Raw genomic sequence first — 16,184 nt, forward strand, 5'->3', positions numbered from 1 at the left:
GTTTTAGGTCATTGTATTCTGTTGCATCTTTAAGTCCATAAAATAATTGATTCAAGTCAGATGTGTCTGTTCCAGTCTTCCTATTTCATATAAATTGAATAATCTCCTACTATTTAGCAAATGACTTACCAACAGGAGGTTTAACACTGTTAGACCAAATTTTGTCCCATGTGCTTTCATGCTGACACTTACATACCACCTTAAAGTGCTTTATATATATTATTGCATATATCATTTAATCTTCATAATTGCTTTCTGAGTTAAATATTTTACATTTTACAGGTTTGTGAGGTTTTTTTTGGTTGTTTTTTTTTTACGTTGCCTAAATTTATATAGTCATCTTGTTTGGGGGTTAACTTCAAACTCAGGCCTCTTTTTTTTTTCATGACACCACCAAAAAAAAAAAATGTCTGGTTACTTTCTCTCCCCCCTCTTCCCTCCTCCCCCTTCCTGGGCAATTGGGGTTGCTCAGGGTCACACAGCTAAGTGTCTTGAGGTCACATTTGAATTCAGGGCTCTATCCTATGGACTACCTAGGCTCGTTACTCAGACAATAGATCAGAGAGCCTTAATATCTGGGGAGAATCATTTAGCAATGATTCCTTTTTATTCAATTCTTTTTCTATTTTTATTTTTAAAATTTTAAATTTTCTCTATATTCTTAATAATCATTTTATACTATAGTTGTTCCATTTTCCCCTTACCTTCTTAGGATAGTAGCATGTGCCTTTTGTTGTCCAGATTTAACTACTTTGTAACATGTGAGAAAAAAAGGCTAAATAGTAAACAACTTTTATGTTTTATTGTTCTTCTGTGCTACTACTACCTTCTAGCATTTACATAGTGCTCTACAAATATAGGCTCAATTTTTTTCTCTCACCTCAACTCTGAGAAGTAGCTGTTATCAGTTTCTCTGTTTTGCAGATTAGGAAACTGAGGCAGACCAAGATTATATAAAAGAGGTCAGATTTAAACTCGGGTCTTCCTCATTTACTTCCTCACTCCTGGTCCAGAGCTCTTTTTCATCATCTAGATGTCCTGAAAAAGACCATTGTTAAATGAAAAGGTGTTCTACTTGAGACCACTTATATGCTTGAGACCAAATATTTGTGTCTTGTTTTTGCTATTTATTAACTGTGCAATCATAGAAAAATCATTTAATCGTTTAATTTCTCTGAGCCTCTTTTCTCTCTGAAAAAATGGGGATAGTAACATACACCCTGTTTACTTCATTATTGGTTGTGAGGATTCTTTGTAAAATATTAAGCACCCCATATATGTGAATACATGCAAGGGAACAGGCGAGTGAAAACATAGCAAGATCTTGTTCTACATATATCACTGTGAATATTAGTAAAGTTATTCCACTTGTACTATTAGAACCACTCATTTCCAAACCATAATTGTGTTGAATTTATCCAATTATTTTTGTTATTTTTAAATGCTGGTTCCTTGATTCATTGTTATTTGTTTGGATCCCTCCCCAAAACAATAAATTCAAAGTGAATTTATGTGCAGAATGAATGGTGCCTTAATAGATATTATGACAAATCTAGGTTGGCGTGAAAGAATATTAAGCATTTTTGTACTATATCTTATGTAATATCTTATTTTCACTATGAGATTAGCTCTTTAAAAGCTGGCTTTCCTTCAGCATTTTGCTTCTTTATAAATCCATGCTGAACAAGCATGATTTGGTGAGTAGATGGTCATCAATAGGGGAATGGTTGAATAAGTTGTGATATATGAAGATAATGGAATATTATTCTATAAAAATGATGAACAAGCTGATTTTAGAAAGGCCTGGAAAGATTTATATGAACTAATGCTGAGCAAAACAGGAGAATCAAGAATACACAGTACACAATAATAGCAAGAATGTGCCAGGCAGGTATAGATTAAAGCTTCTTAAGTATTAGATCCTTGAGAGCAGAGACCATGTCTTATGCTTGCAAATACCAAAAGTTCATACAGATCATTAAATGTTTATTGGATTGGCTAGTTGGCATGTTAGATTTGCCTTTATAAGTTTTTGAACCTCATAATTTGGAGAAAAGCTGTATAAAAATATATTTGTTCAATGAAGGGAAAAAAACCATCTTTTTGTGGACAGAGTACCCCATGAGTAATGGCATGTCTATAGTACTTTACATTTACTTAAACACAGTTCAAAGGCATTGTTAGGTAGTGAAGATAGGAAAGATAAAAATGATAGTCCTTGCTTTCAAGAAGTTTAAATTCTGTCAAGAAACTCACAGACATTTACATAAATAAGGAAATGTATACAAAATAATTATGAGGTTATTTAAGACAGTTATGAAAATTAAAGGAAGAAGGAAATTTTTTGCGTATTTTCCCCCTTTTTTTCTTCTATTTAGTTTGTTTATTTTTATTATACATGTTAGATGAGAGAAATCAAAAGAAGGGAAAAATCATGGGAGGGGGAAAAAAAAGAAGTGAACATAGCATGTGTTTTACATTCAATCTCCATAGTACTTTTTCTGGATACAGATACCATTTTCTGTTTAAAATCTATCGGGATTGTTTTGGATAACTGAACCACTGAAAAGAACCTAGTCTTTCATAGTTCATCATTGCTCATTCTTGCTGTTATTGTGTACGATGTATTCCTGGTTCTGCTTGTTTCACTCTATCAGTTCATGTAAATCTTTCCAAACCTTTCTAAAAATCGGCTTTTTAATCATTTTTTTGTAGAACAAAATTATTCCATTATCACTTTATACCACAATTTGTTCAGCCATTCCCCAACTGATGGGCATCTACTCATTTTTCAATTCTTTGCTATCAAAAAAAGAGCTACTAAAACATTTTTGTACATGTGGGTCCTTTTCCCTGATTTTATGGTCATAAGGAAATATTTTTGATGTAGAAGATGGTTGTATTTTGAAAGAAACCAGAGATGGAGATGAAAGAGTGCCTTCAAATAGGAGATGAGTGACATATATGTTGCATGCCCTGTAGAATACATCAGAGAGGATACTGTGTAATGAGAGTATAAGAAGGCCATTTTGGATTGTCTCTATATGGAATGCATAGAGCTGGGAATGTAATAAGACTAGAAAGGTAGTTTGGGACCATGTTGGGAATGCCAAACAGAAGAAGCAAACTGCTTGAGGTTTTTGGAGAATAAGGTGATCAGACCCACCTTTTAGGAAAACCACTTTAGCACAGTATTTTTATATATACACCATTTTTTCTCACTGCTTTATATTTGCCCGGGACTTGTTTGTTGCTAGCCCTTTATAGTTCCCTAAGGATTTTTCCAAAGCCAAATTTTTCTAAGAATTTGTTTTCATTAGAAAGAATACCACATATTAAGATTTGTGTTCTAATTTAATGTATTCTGTTCTTTTGGGGGCATAAACCATAAATATACCAAGATTATATGGATATCAGATTAACCATTTACTCTTCTTCTTTGTCAGTAGTAAACTAATATCTTCTATATTTTTTACATCATTTATCTTTTGAGCTCATATGCCAAAATTGGCTCCTTACTTTGAATGTAAGACATTTTGAGTACCTTTGCAGGTACAGTACAAAGTAAGTAATTTATAAAAAGAAAGACAGCCCCTGTCCTCAAAGAATTTACACTAGGTAAATTCTTAAATAGGTAGGAAGGTAAAGGAGGAGATAAGGTGGTGTCGGACAGAACTTGATTTAGCAATATGGTGGTGAGTTTAGAAGTGATGGATCTAACCTCCAAAATATAAACTACAATAGAAATATTTAATTCAGAAGTGAAAAAACCCTGTGTTAATAATGCTATTTTAAATGGATAATTTATGTATATAATAGGATTGTAGATATAGCATTTGGAAGGGACCTGCAAGGACATTTAGTATGGCCCAAATTTTTTCATATGAATAAACTGAAATGTTGAGATATTAAATAAGTTACTCAAGATCACACAGATCTTGAAGTATCAGAAATAGGATCTGCGTACAGGTGGTCTGTCTGTAGCAGGAAAATTATTCAAACTGTATTGACACATATCTATATTGACACATAGATATTGAGCTTTTTTTATTAGACATAGTTTACAGTTTCCAATTATGTTCCTCATGTCTTTGTAGGCATAAAAGAATCACAAGCATATTCAGCACACTCAACATCACTGAACTTCGTATCATCATATTATGAAGAAATCTGAATCTTAACATGCCCAAAACTTAACTATATTCCTTCCACTAGTACCCTATTCTGCCTTCTTCCAAATTTCCCTATTTTTGCCAAATTCACCACTATCTCACCAGTCTGTCAGATCTCTTTCCTCAATATTGGTTTTGAGTCCTCATTTTCATCCTTTATATCCAATCAGATGATAAATCTTGTTATTTCTATCTTCATGATCCTATTTCCACTCCAAAAAAATTTGTTGCCATTAGAAAGAATACCATATATTAAGATTTATATTAAGATTTATGTTCTAGTTTAATATATTCTGCTCTTTTGAAGGCAGAAACCATAGATATTCCAAGATATACCAAGATTACATGTGTGTGTGTGTGTGTGTGTGTGTGTGTGTGTGTGTGTGTGTGTGTGTGTGTATTTCAAAATACTGTAGACTCTTGTCTTAATTATTGCATCAGCCTCCTAATTGGTCTCCCGGACTCAGTTTTCTGCCCACTGCAATCCATCCTCCATATGGATTGTGAAGTGAATCTTCACAAGTGAAGTGAAGATCTTCTCCTACCCAGTTAACTCCAATGACTTATTACATCACAGATAAAATATTAATTTCTCAGTCTAGCTTTTAGTGCAGCCTGGTCCCAATCTGTCTTTCCAGCCTCATCACATATCAGTCTTTTTCTGTTTCTCACTCAAAACACTTAATTTATTTACTTTTGCCATTGTACTGACCATCTCCCATGCCTAGAATATACTGTTTCCTTACTTCTATCCCTTTCCTTTCAGTCTGCGCTTTCAAACACTTAAATCTCAGGACTCTTATATTATAAGATAAATTATAAATTAAAAGAATACATTGACCTCAGGACCTCAGTGTGGTATATCTATATATTTACCATATTAAAAATTAAAACAAAAATAAATAGTATTCTCATTTATGATAATATACCCATTACATGTTAATAAATAACATTTTTACTTAAAATCATTTTCTAAGATCAAAATACAATAAGACAAGTGATTGTTTTAAGTATTTTTGCAAAGATCTTTAATGGCTGGTTTAGCTGGATCTTCATATCTGCTTCTATGTTGTCTGTTGTGATAAATTGTTTTGGTTAAAGTTTATAAACAACATCCAGCTTCAGGAAGATATATAGTTGCAAATGGGAGGAGTATTTTAATAAGAAAATACCCTCTTAGTTGTAAGGAAAGAAATAACTCTCTTTTTAAGCACCTCTATGTATTGTGCTAAGCATTTCACAAATGTTCTATCATGGGGCAACTAGGTGATTCAGTGAATAGAGCACCAGCCCTGAAGTCAGGAGGATCTGAATTCAAATGTGGTCTCAGACACTTAACACTTTCTAGCTTTGTGTGATCCTCGGCAAGTCACTTGATCCCAATTGCCCTAAATTTGATCCTCAGAGTAGCCTGGTAAGACTAGTGCTATCATCATACCTCTTATTTTGAAGGTGAGAAATGCAAAGCAAACCGTTTCAATTCAATAAACTTTTATTAAACATCTCATTCTTCCCAGGGGCTCTATTAAGAACTGGGAATACAAAAAGAGGCAAAAATTGATTGCTGCCCCCTAGTAGCTGAGTGAGTGGATAGGTGGGTACTTTCAAGCAAAAATCCCTGTAAAAGTTCAAACAGGAAATAATTGAAATAGGGAAAACATTGGAATTAAGAGGGTTTGGGGAAGGCTTGGTTGGGAATTTTAGTTGGGACTTGAGGAAAGCCATCTAGCTGCTTTCCTAATTATGAAAATAATTTTGATTTCTAAGGCTCCTTGAAAGATCTTTAAGGGATCTTTAGGATTATACTTTAACCAGCAGCTCAAGCACCATACTTTGCAGGAAGGCCTTCTTGATTTCTCCTAACTACCTTGAGTTTAATTACTTTGCATATAATTGTATTGGTTCCCTTTATATATTTTTGTATTTATTTAATTTTTTATAATAGCTTTTTATTTTTCAAAATACATGCAAAGATAGTTTTCAACGTTCACTCTTGCAAAATCTTATGTTTTTTCTTCCTTCCTGCCCAACATTCCCCTCTCCTAAACAGCAACTAAGCCAATATAGGTTAAAAAATTCTTCCAAATGTATTTCTATATTATCACGCTGCAGAAGAAAAAAAACAGATCAAAGGTTCCCTTTATATTTAGGCCAAATCTAGGTTTAGAAATTTTCTTCATAGTCTCCCCTCCCCCCCAACCCCCAGATAATTTCCTGGAGTCTAGGTATTTCCTTCTGCCTTGCTCTTATAACCTTAGTGCTTGGCACACAATAGGCAGTTAATGAGTTCTGATAAATAGATAGATTGATTGTTCATCCTATTTGGTGCAGAAAAAGTCAGAATCTGAACCTTGCCTCCCTGAGAGAAATTTCTCCTCTCTCTGCTCCTCTGTCTCCCCCCCTCACTCCTTTCTTTGTTCCTCTTCCTTTTCCTTCCACCTGAAGCCAGAGAAAGGATGTTTCATTTCTCCCTCCTTTGCCCAACTGACTCAAGACCTCCAATAAGTGTTCCTTTTGGCAGCACATGGAAGGTGTGTTCTGTGAGTACAGGATGTCCTTCTTGCTGACCTAATTATTCTGTCCAGTGCTTTGAAGGGATAGCTTTCTTAATGAGCAGGGCTGAAAACCATTTGAAGCACAGGGTTGATCTGATAATATTTAATAACTGCTCTGATGGAGCTGAGGCCAGTATAAGGTAGCTCCCTTGAAGATACCTGTTACTTCCTATGTTAGAGCCAGGAAAAAAAAAAACAAAACATGTAGACATTGGAAGCACTTTCTTAGCTGGTTAAGAGGAAAGGCATTTTTCTTAATGAAACTTTGGTTTTAAAGACTTAGAAAAGCTTAGGCTTAAAAATTGTGGTAACTGGAATAATTTTTTTTTTCTAGAATAACTAGTCTTTCACATAAGAATGCATTATTCAGTTGAAGGATTGTGAAAGATTGAATTTGGGATAGTTGAGTGGATATTATCAGGACATACATTAATTCATATAAACGTTAGTTTCTCAATTGAAATATAAAAGGGGCAGATTTCAGTTAACCCTTTTCACCTTAAATTATTCTCAAGAGTTGAAATCTTGTTTAAAGAAGTGGGAAAATGGTGTAGGATAATACACATCTTTTTTTCCTTATTTATAAAGCATATTAAGTACTTCTTTAATGGAATTTAACTGAAATCAAACCCTTCATAAGAAGGTTACATGGGTGGGATGGGGGGAAGAAGACTTTTTTGGCCTAAGACACTTGTTTGAACCTGAAATTTGGGTCTGATTTACAGTTACTGTCTATGAGTGTCATACACATTTTTGGAAGGGGCCCCTGTGATTTGAAATTCAGGACATCAAACCAGAAGTGTTAATCTGCATGGAGGATATTCGTTGTGTACCCTTGAAACTTGAAGCTAGTGAATATATGCTTCCCCTGCAGCCATCCCCTCAGAAACCTAACCTCATTTGTCTCTATCTGAAAGTCCATATTTTCTCCCTGCTGGAGACTTCTTTAGTTGAACCTCCCGTTCTTGGAAGAAGGGGGGGGGGAACCAACTAGTTACTAATCAAGACCAAAGCACAGCTGAGAACTTTTGAAAGGCCAAATGCCTTTAAGTTGCTTCTTGTTCTGGTTCCAACTGTGTTTTCTTTCAAAATTAAGTTCATCAAAGTGGGGGGAGGTTGAAGCTAGAAAGAACACTGGTATTAGAAATGCAACATATTTCTGCTGTGATTGTAAATGTATGTTGCCTACAGTGACAGCCTATAGCCCCTTCTCCCCACTCCTCCCTTTAAATTATGGTTAAAAAGGACAGAAACACAATCTCAATGGGAGACTAGAAGTAGCAATACTGTTTGGTCGTGGAATCTCACTGCCCCCTCACTCCCTCTCCTGTATCAAATCCTACAACCACACCACACTAATTATCCCCAGAATGGGAGGAGTTGCCATGGTGACTGAGCACTTTTTAAAGCACAGGAATGGTGTTCATTATTGTTCAGTGTCTTTAGCCCTGGGGAATAAAGGTCAGTGTGTAGCTGTTGTTTTCCATATGAATTTTGGCCGTGGAGCCAAACAGAAGACTATAGGGACTACCTATAGGTAAGATGGTAAGTGTTTCTGAGCTTTACGTTTGAAGTTGCTGAGTAGTTTTAGTTTGTTTTCATGGCTCTGCAGCCAAGTAGTTGCAGAACTCCTTTTGACTGTTAAACAAGGAAAATTAGAATGGAAGAAAAAAGAAAGTTAGTGAATGGAGTGCTATTTTCCTGCTATGAGTCAGGTGTAGAGGCTTTTCAAGCACAGGCTACTTTATCTTGAAGAATTTGAATAGCAGATTTATTATCTTTACTTTTGAAATGTTTGTTTGAATTTAAAGTTAATAAAATGTTTGAGCCTATCTGTACTTTCTCGATCAATAAATCTAAGAAACTGGGCTATTCTTGGGACAAGTTTTTATTTAGGTAAATAGCCAATATAATTTTCTGGTCAAATTAAATTTTCTACTGAAAACATTAGAAATATCTAATAATTTCAATATTTTATAATAATCTTAAGATGTTTGTTAGTATTATGATTTGATAGGCAATATTTGGGCAAGATAATTTTTTTTTAAACAAAAGTTTGGGGTATCTATTTAGGCTTCTAAGTTATAATGATAATAATTATGTTTCTAGTTCTTTATTCAGTCGACTAAGCTATTTTAGATGATTAAGATTAAAAACTGTGGGGCCAGGATTATTTGTAAGGTTCTGCCTGTTAGGTGACTGCTCTTAGTTAAATGAACTGTGTTTCTTCTTATTTTTGCATGATTATGTCCCTTCTTTGAAATGTAACATTCTGCTGATTGAAGAAGTTGTAACTATTTCTTCTGAAACACCTAGTCTCCATTTTTATTATTTATTTTCATTGTCTTTGAAAAACTTGTTTGTATAAATAGTTTTTAGTCTACTTTTGTGTTGACTGGCTGACAAACTAGACAGATGTTCCCTTTTACTGTATTTTTCATACTTTTAAAGCTGTTTATGAGACTGTCCCATGGTCCTCTTTATAAACAGTTAACTAAGATGGCAAGATACCAATGAAATGAAAAGGGAAGGCTGATTAAACAACTGAAACCAGTGGCTGAGACGCTGTAAATGTGGCACTTAACTTGCTTGCCTAGTCTATTTCATGCTGAAGAAATATTGTTATTTGGTCAGAATTTAGGATGTGTGCTAGTAACTGGAAAGATTGGGGGTGGTTTTTTTATATAATGTTTTGTCTTTTGGCTTGATTTTTTTTTTTTTAATATACTTTTAATTAAATAAACTCTCTTCTCATATTCTTATGTAGATAACTGTAATTAACTTGAGCTTGATAGGTAGGTTGGTTACCTGGCTGGAAATTGAGAAATATTTGAATATCCTTTTCCCCTTTTTCTGGCCTCTTCACTGATCCCTGTTGTAACCCTAGGCATACAAGACAGATGACCCTATGGAGTCAAATTTTTTTGTCTGTAGGGACAAGGTTAATATTAGATTGCAGGTACAAAAAGCTTGGGGGGTATGATGATATCAGAGGTTTTTGAGGGAAAATGCTTTGTAAAATATTCTAGTGGTGTTGACCTTATTTAAAGTTGACTCATTTCTCTTTAGATGCCAGATCAGTTTGATCAAGCACTAGTGCTTAACCAACTAAAATATTCTGGGATGCTGGAGACTGTGAGAATAAGAAAAGCTGGGTTCCCTGTCCGAAGACCCTTTCAGGATTTTTGTAAAAGGTAAAGCTTCTGTTAGACCATTGAAGTACACTGTATACTGCGTCTTATTATTTACAAGGGATTGTGAAGAATAAAAAGTTATGGGAAATTCATTATATCAACTAAATATGATATGTGCTTTACAGGTATAAAGTATTGATGAGAAATCTGACTCTTCCTGAAGATGTCAAAGGAAAATGCACTGTCCTGCTTCACCACTATGATGACACTAACAGTGAGTGGCAGCTTGGAAAGACTAAGGTGGGAATTATTGTGGTTACCCTTCCACACTTATAATATATATAGTTTTCATGTCTTCAAAATACATGTTCTGTTAGTTAAAATCCATGAACATTCCAGTTCTTTTCTCTAAATCCATGTTTTTAAGTGCCATGAGGACCCACATTTTGACTTATCTAACATATGTGTCTTCCTATCTTCCCCACCCACCCAAACTAATTTCTGACTAAGCTGGTGCTAATTAAGGTATATTGAATTGGATTTTTTCCATTAAATACCTTTTTTCCCCCCTAATCCACTTATTTTTGCATACGTGATTTCTTAAGAATTTATCCTCTTTTATTTTATACCCATTTTAATATAGATATATAAAATTGGTATACAGATTAGACATATACTGATAATAAAGCATCACTTCATGACATTCAGTTATGCTACCATAGTTTAAGAAGCTTTGTGCTAGAGGAATACTATCAAAGAAATGGCTTGTGGTACTTAGGTTAATTCAGTTGACCTACTCATATGAGGTTGTTGTCAGTTTTGAAGCTTATCCATTACTGTGAAACCAGACTACACTGGACAGAGTTTGCAAAACTTAATGAAACCTTTTCCACTATTCATTTTGTCTGAAAAGATAAACGTCCAATAAAAATTATATTTATTAAGTTATGATGAGCCTTAGAAACCATTATGAGTAAATAAAAAGAATTGTTTCATGCCTTTTGAAAAGTTTAATTGTTTCATTGCCTTTTGAAAAAACATTGTTTCATGCCTTTTGAAAAGTTTAATTGAATTATAGCATCAAACAAAGACTGAGTCTTTGGTACATATTAGGATATATCAATTAGCAAATTATTCTTCAGCTTCAACTGTCATTTATTATAGCCTTCACTTCATCAGAATTATATTTTACATTCTGTTTGAAACAACTCTAATCCCTACCCTTATTGTCATTACATGATGGGGTAGCCAAAATGAACGATTTAACGCAGGCCTATATTTCCTCTTCTACACATTAATTGGTTCCCTTCCACTCCTAGTTGCCTTCCTTCATCTTCAACATGATAGAGTGTATATAATTAAGTAAAAAATGACTCATTGTGCAAAGAAATATTGGAATTGTGCAAAGAAATATTGTCAATTCTGTTTCTGATTGAGCTGTATATATGCAGGATAGAAATGGCAGTAATTAAATGTAAACTGAACTAATCCCCCAAAGATTTGGAGTTGTATAAGTTTGTCTTTAACATCTTTAATGTTCTCTTTATTCTCCATTTCCCCCTCAATCTTCCTGACAACACCATCTCTCTGATACCATGTCTTTCTGCTTTCCTTGTTGCCAAGACAAGAAAAAGATAAAAAAGAAAAACAGAACAGTCCTTGTTCTCAAGGTTCTCTCAAGGTAGTCGTTGTTCTCCTAGTAGGAGAGACAAGTGTGTAAATAGACATATCTAGGCTGGATAGAAATCAAATACAACGTAACCCCCAGGTCAACTTTCTCTTCTCTTAGTATATTTTTAATTTGCCTAATCCATTCCCTCATAATTCTTCATATACTTCAAATTGAGTGGTTCTTCTCCTTGTTCCAAATAAGGACTAATGTGGATGAATGAGTACTCTAATATGTGCTTGATTATCCTTGAAGACAAAAAAAAAAATCTTCTTAGCTACAATAAGTATAAAAGGATTAGCTAGCAATAAGTGAGTAAATAATTCAAATTGAAAGTAATAAAAAGACAGAAATAGCTAACATTATTTGCAGGTTGTTGTTATATAACTTGAGTTCCCGCATGACTTCTCACAAAGAAATGTTACATTTGTAGTTTGGCTAACACAAGCAGTGGAAGGCATTTATTAATCACCTATACAAAGTATTTAGGAACAAAAAAGTAGTTTTGGTAACGGTCCTTCCTTGGCTCTAAGAAGCTTATAAACTCCTTATAGAGAAAATACTTAGGTATTAATAGCTTTATAGAGATTATATAGTTTTAAGAAATTTAAGCTGAGAAGAAGGCCATTGTTTAATATGCTATAGAGTAACTTGTGGCTAGATTATGACAAATAAAGAATTTGATAGAGTTCAAAGAAAAAGTAGGAGAGAATAATATTTGCAAAGTCACAGAGGCAGTAATAGGTGAATTGTGTTTTTGGAATAATAAGAGAGACTGGAACACTGCTCTTATACAGAGTGATAAGAAAAGTAGGGCAAGAGAGTTTAAAATAAGAGCTTCTATTTTTTAGAGTCTTATTGTTCCCAGAGTATTTCATCATTTCATAGAGCATTTATAATTTAAGAAGAAATTTCATGTCATATATTGCAACATCATAATTTTTTGGATGAGGCAATTGAGATCAGACAGTAGATGTGACTTACCTATGATTACACTGGTAGTGTAAAAGAGTTGGCACTTGAACCCAGATCCTCTGACTCTAAACTCATTCTCCACTCCATCCCCCTCAATTGAATCATTCTGTACATAGTGACCTTTTAGACCTTTTTTCTAATTATTTCTTTTCATTATTCACTGCCCCATCCATAGTTTCTAAAATAAATATATCCTCTCCCACCTGATTTACCAAATTGCTACTAATTTTTTTTCCTAAGAAATAAAAGAAGCCTTTATTTTCCTACAAAACTGTTGTAACCAAAGGGATCTTAAGAGATCTCATAGTACTTCTCATTCTACTCATAGTCCTTTTTTATTTAACAGATGTGGAAATAAATGTTTAACCTATATTGGATTGCTTGCTGTTTATGAAAGGGAATTGGGGGAGAGAGGAGAAAAAAACTATCCTTGTATGTATTGTAAAATAAAAACTATTAAAAAATTTAAAACATGTGGAAACAGGACAAAGAGGTAAAATGACTCTTCTAGAATAACATTCATTAGTTAGGGTAAGAAACAAGACTAGTACTCAGTTCTCCTGAACTTAATTCAGTCCTCTTTCTACAGTAACCCTCTTCTTTCTAGAAATAACTTAGACTGGAATAGTCAGCTCCAGCCCTACACTGCAGAACAGCTAGTTTTAGGTGATGGGAGTATGTGGGCCAGGGCAAGTTGGCCAGTATTGGCTATTAGAAGAGTTTTGGTGGAGAGAATGATGCATAAGTGCTGGAAAGGTAAGAAGAAAACATCATGAAGAGAAACTTGAAATGGCAAAGAGTTTTTAATATTTGATTTAGCAGTCACTGGAATTTAATGAATAGGGAAAGGGTTGACATGGTCAGAGATGTATTTTAGGAAAAGCTCTTTGACATCATTAGGAAGATAGATTAGAGGCAATAATTTTAAGCAGGGATACCCAGTCATAAATTATTTCGGTAATCTAAGTGAGAAATAGGGGCTCTACTAGGTTTGTAGCTGTGTTGAGTAGAGAGAATGGCAGAGACATAGAAATGACAAAATTTGCAACTCATTGGATTCATATAGCTTGAAGTCATTATCAGGAGATTCTGTGGAACTCAGCAGGTTGGGGAGTAATGCATTCTGCTTCCCCATTTGCAAGCTGGTTCAGGATCAATGTTACCAAAAAAAAGCCATCGCTCTTTTAGACTGAGAGAAGAATCCCTTATTCAGCAGTTCTCATGAGAAGCAGGAGTGCTTACTGGGGACACACACAGAATACAGAATCAGGGGCAAGCTTTAGACTGTTAATTTGTCAATTTGGGTTCTTTACATCTCCTTTCAAGTGTTCAGATTGATTGGCTTTACAGTTCAAATTACAATTAGGTCTGATTTGCAATTGGCCAGATTTATAATTCTCTTTATTTGCCCATTCAGTATGTCAAAAGGCTTGTGTCCTGTCATTGATCCTAGCCAGTTTGGGCCAGTTTAATCCTTGGCCCTTTGTCAGGAACATTGTTGTTCACTCATTTCCCTAATTCACACACAGGGTGATTGGTTGGAGATAACAAGGTAATTCACCACCCCTGTCATCCTATTTTGACAATGTCTATGGAAACCTAACTTTTCATGTTCCTCAAAAAATCCAACAAACACCTTCCATCTTTATTTTTTTTTTAAAACACATATGGTTACCTAGGATATACCTTGCCCATCTTATACTTGGGGCATTGAATTTTTTAACACAAATACAGGACTTTACATTTACCTATCAAGTCTAATCTTACTAGAGTTAATCTCTCATTCTAGTCTATTGAAATCTCTTTTTGCATCATGATGATCCTATAAATCAAAGTCGGCCAAATCCTTCAGGATTTTCCACACTTTACCCCTGTTTTGAACACAAGTATAGATCTTTTCTCTCTGCTCAAAGATTTCTACAGAATTTTTATTCTGAGAGTTTAAAAGACCTTACAGATGTTGTGACAACATATACTTAGTTTTACTTTTGTTTTTACTTCTGTCATATTTGCTTTCTTATCTTTTAGAAATACATACCTAGACTTATTTTAGTGGAAAGAGAAGTGAATATCCAGTCAGATAACTTGAGTTTTAATTCTGATTCTGTTATCCTTACTCTGTGTATATCTTTTAGGAAATTTCTTTGTCTTTCTGAACTCCACTTTACTCATCTATAATACGAGGGAGTAAGATAGTCTTAGGTTTCTTCCAGTTCTATATTCTTTAATTTACTATTAGAACATAGTTTGGAGTAGTAATTGTGGAAAGATCTTCTCTATGAATAAAGCAATTATTGTACCTATAACCAACCAATTTAGAGGAACACAAGCTGCTTGATAGGAAAAAATTATAGTACATGTCTAATTTCACTACATTTCATATCTCTATGAGGACCATGAGAAAACACAATATATATTCAGATTGCTTTGCTCTGATTATCATGGAGAATAAGTGGCACATTATTGCATTTTGGGATCAGGCTTTGGAAATGTCTTGTAACAGAGTTCTCTGTATATAGTTAAATTAACTAAGATTAAGTCTTATATCTAAAACAATTTCATATGATGAAATTTTCAGTGCTTTTTTACTAAAAAAATTTTTTTTTTTTTTTAAAGAAAACCTACTAAAATCAGAACCATGACAAGTATTAAATTTAGTTTGTGATCCTTAATGGGGATAATCCCTTTTCCTCTGCAGATTTTTTGTTTCTTGTTTTCAATTCTAATTTTCAAGCCTGAACATGCAATAAATTCTCTTCCAATAAACTATAGGACAGACTAGGTATTTGATCATTTATGAAATGACATAATTTACATATGCAGACATTTAAAAGCTTCTCATACAGCAAACAATTTTTATAATTTCAGGATAAAATTTAGGAATGTTGTCATGTGATTTCTGAGATTTATTTGTATTTTTACCTGAATGCTGTGGAAACTAATCAAAGTGCTTCTTAGAGCCTAGTACCATGAACCTAGTACCTCACTGTGTGACTCATGGGAAATACTGAAATTAAGATCATGTATGAGGAAGTTTAGATTCCACCAAAGTTTTTCTACAGGCTAAAAATTAAATAAGTCAAAATGTAAGAATAGGGTTTTTTTTTCCCCCCTTGGTGCTTTTTTTTTTTTTTTTTTTTGAGAGAGAGATATTTAAGGCCTCTTCATTCTGGAGGCTGGGGTAGAAAATTACATTTTTAACCATGATGTTTGTACTTTTCAAAAGTTAGGGTTAATAGTATAAAAATTAAACCAGGCTGTTATATGATGCCAAAGCTCTTCTCCTAACATGTAGACATAATATCTGTTGTGAATGGAGGATTTTCATTCTTGTTTCCAAGGAACAGGCAATATACTCAGGAATCTTTTTAGTAAGTGATGTATCAAAAGTGTCTTTTCTGTTTTAATCACTTATTTAATCAGGAATTCATAAACCCCTTTGGCCTTTACTCTCATTTCTAGGATTAAATTCTTAATATAAAATCATTATGTGAATTCATGTTCCCAGAGTAACAGATGCAATGAACTGGAGCTAACCCTTATCATTTAATAATCATTAATGAATGGACCAAGATCAAAACAAATTTTTGGCTGAGCATAGTGATATTTGGGAAAATGGCCTCAGTGAAGAAATGACATTGTCATTGGATTTCCTTTTTGTTCTTAAAAAAATCTATCT

General features: G+C 33.9%; 1 protein-coding gene across 1 annotated transcript in view; it reads left to right on the forward strand.

The window, feature by feature from the left end:
- MYO10 (myosin X) overlaps positions 1-16,184 on the forward strand; it is a 203,916-nt gene that overhangs the window by 159,668 nt on the left and 28,064 nt on the right. The window contains exons 19-20 of the mRNA XM_074279100.1: positions 9,797-9,921; positions 10,047-10,161. Coding sequence (XP_074135201.1) covers positions 9,797-9,921; positions 10,047-10,161 — 240 coding nt within the window. The remainder of the gene's footprint in view (positions 1-9,796; positions 9,922-10,046; positions 10,162-16,184) is intronic.

This window comes from Sminthopsis crassicaudata, chromosome 1, assembly GCF_048593235.1.
Source record: "Sminthopsis crassicaudata isolate SCR6 chromosome 1, ASM4859323v1, whole genome shotgun sequence".
Classification (NCBI taxonomy): Eukaryota; Metazoa; Chordata; class Mammalia; order Dasyuromorphia; family Dasyuridae; genus Sminthopsis; species Sminthopsis crassicaudata.